The 9,619-nt window shown below is 47.4% G+C and overlaps 1 protein-coding gene across 1 annotated transcript in view; it reads right to left on the reverse strand.

The window, feature by feature from the left end:
* Nucleotides 1-3,339: 3,339 nt before the first annotated feature.
* The window catches only part of RNF43 (ring finger protein 43), a 13,301-nt gene continuing 7,021 nt past the window's right edge, over nt 3,340-9,619 (reverse strand). The window contains 2 exon segments of the mRNA XM_029084285.1: nt 3,340-3,383; nt 9,541-9,619. The exon segment at nt 9,541-9,619 is cut by the window's right edge and continues 106 nt beyond it. Of these exon segments, the coding sequence (XP_028940118.1) occupies nt 3,340-3,383; nt 9,541-9,619 (123 nt within the window).

Here is a 9,619-nt window from a genome sequence, read left to right on the forward strand (position 1 = left end):
GCCCGTCCCCGGCGGAGGGCGGCAGAGAGCCGCCGAGGGGCGGGGCGGGGCGGACAGCACAGCCCCGTGGGCCCGGGGCTCCGGGCAGGGCCCGGGCCGGGGCCACCGTCCAGGCGATTGATTTCCGTGGCCCCGGGCGGGCGGGCAGGCGCGCAGCCCCGGTGGCTCCGTACGATGAACAAAAGCAGGCGAGCAGACCGGGTACGTGGATAAATATATTAGTAAATAAATATATTTCTGAGCACATCAGCATATTCACACATATTTGTTTCTATCGGACATAAATACACAGTTTGGCAGATACATAAAACGTATTCTTCCTTAATTTTTCTTTCTTTTTTTTTTTGGTCATAATTTATTCCCAAGCCCCGAGAGCCAGGACAGACTCAGAAAACAACACAAAACAAAAACCATCAGCAAAACCACCCCTATATTCACATTTCAAAAGGATCTGAACATTATAAAAGGCAGAGCAGGGGTCCAGCCAGCCCGGCCCAGGGTCCCCATCTCGGTGGGGCGGGAGGTCCTGGGAAGACGCTGGTCCCTGTGGAAGGGCTGAGGCTTCATGTTTGGATGGAGGGAGTTGAAGATGCTCTGGCTTCTGTCGGTTTTCACCTGGGACTTTGGTTGCGACGAAGGAAAATGAGCTCTGCTTCATTGCAGGGATGCTGAGGAAATGCGGTGAGGGAGCCCATGGGTACTGAGCACTCAAAAGCATCGCCCAGAAACGAGAGGTGCAGGAACTGAGAGGAGCCATTCCCCATTTTCTGACATACTGCTTCTTCCCTTTCAGGCAGCCAAGGATGGTGGTCCATCTACTTAAACCCACCTTCCCAGAGAGCTCCTCCCTCTCCTCCAGCCCAGGGAGGCAGACCTGCACACTCTCATTCAGCTCAGCAAGCCCCAGGGAGGGGGCCCAGCGTCTAGGATGGCCATTTTCTAGACGAAAAGGAGCAGCAGCATAACATCAGGAAAGGAAAACACTTGAGAGCAGACATTGCCCTGCACAGCCTGGTAATACTGCAGTAGGGAGTGGAAAGGGTGTGTTAGTGCTGACCACTTTCTCCAAGAAGCTTGAGGCTTGCCATAGATTCAGAGCCCTCCTTTTTTTTAAGGATAAGGAGAGAAAGAGAGGAGGGCTTTTAGACTGCAGACTAGATGCTTGTTCCTTTGAGGCAGTGAAATGCATCCCTGGGGGCTCTCAACCCTCTTGACTCCTAAAGAAACCAGTTGTGAGCACCCAGACTTCATGACCCTCCCCTCTGCAAAGTCATCTGAGCCCTCCAGGATGGTCAAGGACATAGGGAGCTGGTTGAGACAAGCCATGGACCATGTGCACAAGAAGTTGAACAGGGAAAATCTAGACCTGCTCCTGTTGGTTTTTTTTTTTTCCTCTAGTTTAAGACTGACTTCCCTGCAAGGGAGAAGACATCTGAGCTTGTGTCTTCTGCTTGCTCTGTAAGACAAGCAAGAAGAGCCTGGAAAGGTTAAAATACAATTTTGCTGGGTTCTTTGATGAAAAAAATTCAGCTCTTCTCTAGACTGAAAGGTCCTGCAGTGGCTCAGTCACAGGAGACAAGAAATGAACACTAGCAAGGGAATAATGTTTTGTTTAAACCAGTGCTATTGGCTGACTTTTAATGCCATCACTTGAATGTCAGTGACTGATTAGCAGCTGGGACAAAGATGGCTTTTTCAAAGATTAAGGGCAGCAAACCCCATAAAAAGCTTTCCTTCCCAACAAAAGAAGGCAGAGGCAGGATTATCTTGAACTGGGACCACATAACCAGTGCACTCTCGAACTGGAGAAGAAGCTGTTGTTTCAAAGTAAGACAAAGCTTACTGAGCAGATGGGGGAAGTCTGTCCTTACACTAGGTTTCAAATTGTCAGGAGTTACCTTCAGCTCCAGTGTTGTATCCTCACCAATGCTTCATTAGCATTGACTGTGGAAATGCTTGGTGCTATATAAATGTGCACTTCCCATGGGAATCTGGCTAATTCTTTGGCCTGAACGATCATTTAGGGCAATGAACTCAACAGTCTAATTCCCTGCTGTATGAAGACTGTTTGGGTTCTGTACGTTTTGAATTTGGTAGGTTTTATTTTACTTGAATGTCCTCAAACTATGAGATGTAGGAAATAAGAACTAGTGACATTCCAAAAACCCCCCACAAATGGGAGGGGGGAAAAAAAAGTAATAAACTGAGAGCCTAGCAATTTTTCAAGTTTTCTCTCTCCATCATCAAAATGTTAGAAATGGCAGAAGGGTATTTTGAAAAATTCCTTCACAGGATCATTTCAGACGTCTCAGAAACATGAAGGCTGGGTGATGGATGGGGCTCTGCTCTGCATTTTTATGGATGCTTTTGCTGGCAAATTTTGCTGTGTCTTGGGGCAAGGAGGGAAGAAGGAGAGAAACAGGAGCCACATGAACTCAAGGATTTTCCATGACTCCTGTGAAAGGGGCATCTCAACAAATGAGTTGCTCTTAACAGGGCTGGCCATAACCCCTATTTTGAGGGTAGGTGCAGGAGTCAGAGGATGAGTGAGACCCGTTCACATTGCCAGATGAAGAGGGTGGATTCTTTGCAATGGGAAGAGTCTGACCCAGCTCTTGCAGAAATGCTGACATTGTCCCTGTGTCTTCACCTCTCCTGCTGCTGGCAAAACGCAGCAAATGGCCGAGATGGCATCGGCTGAGGGACAATGAAGTGATCAAAAGTGGTGAGAGCTGTTGGTTTCCAATGAAGTCAGAAAAAGGACCTTGCAGGGCAGACCTGTGAGTGGTGAGATGGAGAAAAGCTTGTTCCTGTGTCTGAAATAAGAGTGGAAAAGACAAATGAAGAAGTCTGGCTTTTGACCTAAGTGAGGAAATGAAGTCAGGAGCTACCAGGCCACAGAAAGTAACTTCTGCAGCTTTTGGTCTTGAAGGCTTGTTTATTTTTGCAGTGTTTAGCAAAACCTTCTGTGGCATGAACATGCCAAAATAGCAGCTTGCACTCACTCCGTGAGCTCTCCAGCTGGTGACTCCCAAGACCGGTCTCTGAGCGAGCCAGCCCACGCAGACAGATGCCACAGGATGAAGATGGGCTGCCTGTTCCTTCAAAGGAGAACACGGCTCTCTGTTTGTGTGACCACTGCAACGTGGGAACATGTGAGGAGACCACAAGTGTCACATTGCTTATTTGCAGTCTGCGTCTTGGCGTGGGCCATGCAGGTCAGGGCTGGTTATTACACGTTGCCTGTGCAGAGAGTAAGATGTGAGCTCCTCTACAGCTGGTATGTTGAACATCTTTGTCCACTCCAGCTCTCCAGTAAGCAAACAGACCAGTGTTTTATTAAACTGAGTGTTCATGGACATCCTGGACCTCCTCTTCAGATCCTGCATTCAAAGAAAAGGAAAAAGAAAAGTGTCAGCTACAACCAGCTGAACATTCCCAGACTCAGCAGCTGCTGGGGCCTTGACCCTGCAATACAGAGAACAGATGCTGCAGGGGAAGCCACTAAGTTTCTCCCAGTATTCTGGAGAAACTTTTCTGGCCACCTCCTCAATCAGTTTATTCATCTAAGTTAAAGCACAATAAAAAGTAAAGATAAGATGTCAAGCTACTCTTTAAATATTTCAGAAGATCCAGGCATACATACAGGCATAGTGCACCCCAGGATTCACATCACTACTAGATGTTTGCTCTTTGAGGAAAATCTGTACAGCCATTTGAAAAAAATTATTAGTGACAGAAAATAACACCAGTTCATATTCACACAGTGCCATGGCAGCACCTTCCAGGGACGGGGGACAACAGCAACAGAAACTCCAGACAACAATAGCAGACTGCAAGTGATGTGTACGTGCAAGAAAGGGATGGCACATGCGTTTCACGCTGTTCCAGGGATTGCACAAACTGCTTCTGAGTCCCACACAAGCCAAACCCAATGAGTGGTGGTTGGCCACAAATGCCAGTTCCTCATGCCCAGCCGGCAAGGACTGCAGCTCATGCTCTTGACCAGCCCCTTCCACGTGGTGAACTATTGCCAGGCAAGTGCTGAGTAGTTTACTTTGAAACATTCAATGTTAGGGCTGCCTGGAAATGATGCACCCTGAGTTACTGCTGCCGATAGTCCCTTTCTTTCTAAGTGACTGAGTGTTGATGAACACACTATGATCCCTTTCCCAGATGTCTCTCAAGTCTGCCCAGAGCTCTCACACAAGGTCAGCATAGCCCAGTAAAGGCATACACACATTATTTTTCACATTTCCCTTTTCCTGAATGTTCCTGAGATCAAAAGGAAACCAATGCCCCTATAGATATTCATAGAGAGCAATTCAAAACAACTTTTCAAAACAGTCACAGAAAATTCTTGTTTGTTATAAATCGCCAACTGTCAGAACAAGACCACTGAAAATTAAATATATGGGGAAAAAAAAAGCGCCAACAAACAAACAAGCTTCTGCTTTGAAAATGTAACTAATCAACATGGGGAAATTAATGCACAGTGTTACAGATACACATATCTGTGCAGGCACAGCCGAAGTACCAGCAGACAGAGTTTGAGTGTATCTGGCATTTGTGATTTCTGTCACTCATACACTGAATAAGCCATTGCCAACTGCTTCTCACGTACAGCAGCTTTTGTGCAATGCAGAAGGGACTGTACAGCTCCCATCACTCTGTGATCAGCCAGATGCCCCGAGTCTCAAATAGCATTACTAAAATATTTTCTGAAAACTGTGCTTGTGTGAGTCCCCTGTTATACAAACAGAAAGGAAGGTTAAAAAAAGGTCTTCAATTGGGAGAGGTGGTAGAGCCTCAGCTGCTGAATTGGCCATCGAGACACACAGGGCAATGATGTGAAGGAGCCCACCTTGGTGATACAACAGAAGTCTTGTTCTTTGGCTATTAGGTTTTAACCGTGGTCTTTTTCTGCCCTCTAATCTCTTTCCCCCTCTCTAGAAAAGATCAAAGCCATGACATGAAAGGGAAAGGCTAAAAGGATGAGCAGGAGATGGAGGCGAGGGGGAGGATGCTGAAGTGTGCTGCAGGAGGTGAGATTTCCCAGGGAGAGAAATCAAGAGATTTCATCAGCCTGTGCTGGGATAATCTGGCTGTTCTGGGGTGAGATCCGTGTGTGCTGGGGTGGTTTAGGAAGCCATCCAGCTGCAATTCACTGCTAGTTGTCTGACTTCTCTTAAAAGGATCCATTCAGCATTGCTTGAGGTTTGATTCTTCAGTGTAACAACTCCCAGTCATAGTTGCCCAGGCAAGAGAAGCAGGGAAGCACCTTTATGCAAACCTCACTACGAAAAGCTGGTGGAGGTGCTCAAGGAAGCAGCATAAACTCCAAGATCATGCAAGCATCTTTGGGATCATCTGCGGTGCCTTGGTGATGGCTGCGGGCAGCGTTATTCCCTGCGATGCCAGTGCACAGCGCTGCCTGCACAAGCGGAGTTTCTCCAGGGGCTGTGGACCAAGATTAAGCTTCACCTTGCAGCTGGGCGAGGTAACCACACACCTGGAGGGTGCCACATCCCACAGGAGTACCGCCAGCTTCTGGAAACCCTGGTTTAGGGACTTCCTGAGCCAGAGAGTGTATTTGCATCTTTGCATTTCATAGCTCTTGATCTAGGCTCTTGAACCCATTTTACTTCTGGCACCTACATCCTCTGGGCAACAAGCATGAGTTACTTTATCAGGTGTTTTAAAACTTCTGGTTCCCATTTGATGCCACCACTTGTATTGTTATAAGCACCAGTGAGTCTCTCTTCTCTGCCTTCTCTCCTGCTCTCCTGATTTCATATCCTCTCTTTCATATCCTCTGCTAATCATCTGTTTCCCACATTAAAGTCTCTATGTTATTTCTATTTTCTCAGAAAAACCTCATCGTTGTGATTGTACTTGATGCCTTTCTGTGCTTCGCTCAAGTCCGCTATATCCTGAGAAGCTCTGATCAGGCGTGGATGCTAGCTGTGAAAGCAACACAGACCACACAGCTGCACAATGGCACTTTCTGCTTGTCCCACATTTGTTTCCAGCTGGCTTCTAATAATAGTTTGATTTTTACTTAGAAGTGGTTCTGCTCATGTGTGGCATTTTGCGCTACTTACATGGGATTTCATCCACCACTCTATTGCCCAGTAACTCATCAACGGGAGATCCTTCTGTAATGCTTTGTAACCAGTTTTAAAGCCTGACAATCTGGAAGGATTTTGTCTTTTATAAACTTTGCTATCTCCTCTCCTTGTCCAGGATATTTATGAGCTTGCTGAAAGGTGCAGAGAGTTGGAGAACTCCACTTTCCTCCTTCTCTGATTAACTTTCCTCCATTAAGACTGATCTGCACTTTGTCTTCTATTTTTTAGCAAGTTATTTACCTATGAGAACACCTTCCCTTTTATCCTTTGATAGCTTCATTCCCCTAAAAGGCGTTATCTCTCTCTACAAAAGCATTGTTGCCTCCTCCCCTGGTTTTCACATTTAGCCATGTGCCTACAAGTCAGACCCTGTATTTGAATTTTTAACAATTTGCTTGGCAGGAAAGTCAGGCTCATCATTCTCTGGCTTCAGCTGTTTTAAGCTGATATTGCCCTCAGCTCTTCCTTCTGGCTCTGGGCAGAGGGAACAGATTGCAGTCCATGGTTGTAATTTAGCAGTTTTGTGCTTGAGCCCTTGCACGATGCCCAGGTGAGTGATCTGTAGCCCTGGCAATTTGTTGCTATCCACTTGAGTGATACATTTCAGAAATGCTCAGACTCATGATTTGATTTATGAGGGATCCTCTACCCCATGCCCAGAATGGAGATGTGCCAGGGTGAGAACCTCCTCAAGCACTTCCATGCTGCTCACTAATGCAATAAATTCACTTTGCTCTTCTGCTGTGCAGAACATCCCTCAGACCTGCGTTACTCCCTGGACCTGCAGAGCCTCCGGCAGCCTTCTTCCTTCTGATGGAGTTGAAAATGTTTGCATTAATAGTGTCTCTCTTTTCCACAAGTGGTTCACAGAAATCTTTCCTGGCCTGTCTCACGGTGGCTCCACACTTAGCTTTGCACCCAACTCTTTTCTGATTTCTTTGCCCAGCCACATCTTTGCTTTGGAAGAACAGCTTCTTGCTTCTAACTGCCCTCTCTGCTCTGCTGCTTGGCCAGCCCTTTTCTGGGGCTTTAAATGAGCCCTGTGCCCAAAAGCATCGTATTCTTTTGACTGTTTCTTTTAGTATTACTTGAAGAAGAGTCTCATGTATATGAGGCTCCTGTTTTGCAGCCTGTGCTGCTGCAGTGTATTATAACCCCAATGCCATACTCCTCCTACTTGGGTGCAATTGGGGATTTTTTGTGTTACTTGTCATTGGATTGTAGACTCTCCTTAACGCAGAGTGTCCCTCCCATGCCACCAGAAGAGACACACTCTTCTCCTCTCTGTAATTTCACCTGGGAATTACAGGGCCCCACTGTTTAGTGTTTTTTGTTTTGTTTTGTTTTTTTAAACTGGGTTTCTAAAAAGTTTATGTCAAAACTTTAATTTAAAGCCAGACTTTCTAATTCGTCTACTTTTATTTTTAGCCTTACAACATTTATCTAGAGACGTAAATGCATTTCTTCTTGGTCTCCTTGTCTATTTTTTGTGTCCTGCTTACATGGGACTGTCTATTGAGATTGCTCTTTGCTCTTTTAACTTGTTCTCTGTTGATTTATGTCCAGTCCCTTTCTAAGATAAAGAACCGATGTGATTACAGCTGAGAGGTTGTGTTATGTCAACCAACGTGTTTTCAGCTTGATGGCTTTTCTGCATAAGCCCTGCATGAGCTCCCACTCTCTTCCACTGTCCTCAGTTCCTAATAAAGTTAAATCCTTCCTTTCTGTGGATTTTCTCAATCTTTCAAGGGGATTCTGACTCTCTGGCTGGTCCTGAAAGCATCCACAGAAGCTACCACAGTCAAACAGACATAGGGTCACACTGCTTTCAAACCCATTGGTCCTTCTAGCTCCTGGTGAAGGGAAGTAAGAGGGGGTGAAGGCTGCGTGTGTTTGGCACTGGCTCTGGGTAGGTGTCAGCCTTCCCCCGTCGCGCCATCAGGAGGTGGGCACAGATCTGGGCCACTGAGACCACCTACAAAGAGACAGAGGCATCACAGCAGGGACCCTCGCAGGGCCACTGCAGCACCCACACCCCGTGACAGGTGCACGGACTCCTGCTCTGGTGGCTTGGGGAGTCCTCCCAGTTTCGTTTTGAAATAGGAGCTCAGAGCAACTCCCAGGCAGCCTGCCCTCACACCAGGAGGGCTCTTTCCATGTGGAGGTCCCCCCTGTGATCCTGGAAGGGCTGTGTCCTGGTGATATTGCTGCCCACTGCCTCCAACTCAAGGGACATCAGCACTCAGAGCTACCGGCAAACCAGAGAGACATCTCTGCACTGCTGCCTCCTTATCTCTTGAAACAGCAGCATCCCTCCGGGCCCTTTGAAGAACTTATATCACCTATCTGCAGTGTCAGGCACTTCTGTGCCTGGGAAAAAAAAATCTGTTCCTGGGAGTCTGGGAGCCCAGAGTGCCGCAGGCAGCCAGCACCATGCTCCATCCAGCCTCTGCCCCTTCCCTGCTGCCTCCTCGCAGGCACTGCACCACCAGGAGCCTGGGTGTGGTGTAGGGCTGGATAGACGAGCATGGGGAGGAAGTGATTATCTCCCCAGCACAATGGGCACGGTGAGTCATGAGTTTAAGGCCAACATTTTAACAGAAATTAGGCAGCTAGATCTGTATTTGGTACCTAAATCAAAACGATTTGCCCGAGGAGCTGCAATGAGTCAGTGGCAGGGCGAGGAAGGGAGCCAGGCTCTGCTCCGAGCCAGCACCTGCCCATGCCGACTCGCAGGTTGCTGTATTCAGAGGAGCCTGAGAGAGCAAGACCTGGGAACTAAACTCAGTTAGGTTCTTTCAAACAGCCTCATCTCAAACACATTTTCCCTCCCTCAGCAGTTAGGCAAAGGGCCAAACTGTAATTACATCTGATTTCCAAAAGACACTAAAAAGCAACTCCCACGCGACAGAGGCAGGCGAGAAATGAGGGATGTGCAAATCCATAAACTCATTGAGTCTGTTCCTCTACTACCATCGGCCACGCACACTTCCTTCCTTATTGGTCCCAGTTAGCTGGGGATGGGTAAAACAACGAGCCCAGTAAGCCTTAACGATAATGACTGCCAGTAAGACACCCAGACTGATGTAAGGACACTGAGAAATATGGTCTCACCCCTTCCTTTCAGAGATACTCCAGTTGCTAGAAGTGTTTAGTTTAGAACAGTCACCTTATTTCTCATTTTTATTATTTTAGGGCGAGACTGCAGGGTTTGGTGCACTCGTTAACAGACTTGCTAATCGTTCAGGCCATCATCTCCAGACAGGTGAGCTCTGAAACACTTCTGTGGTCAGTGATCCTGTAGGAAAGCCCACCGTGAAGGTACCAGGTCTACTGGCAGCCAGAGTGCCTTCACCAAACCACTCTAATTCACCCACTTGCTGCAAGAAGAGGCAAAAGCCAGACTTACCCCGACTACCCTGCTGAGACGGGCGGTGAAGGTGAAGACTCAGACTGTGTCTGGGGGTGCCTGTCCCTGAGGAATCAGC

This window comes from Antrostomus carolinensis, unplaced genomic scaffold, assembly GCF_000700745.2.
Source record: "Antrostomus carolinensis isolate BGI_N321 unplaced genomic scaffold, ASM70074v2 scaffold20163, whole genome shotgun sequence".
Taxonomy (NCBI): Eukaryota; Metazoa; Chordata; class Aves; order Caprimulgiformes; family Caprimulgidae; genus Antrostomus; species Antrostomus carolinensis.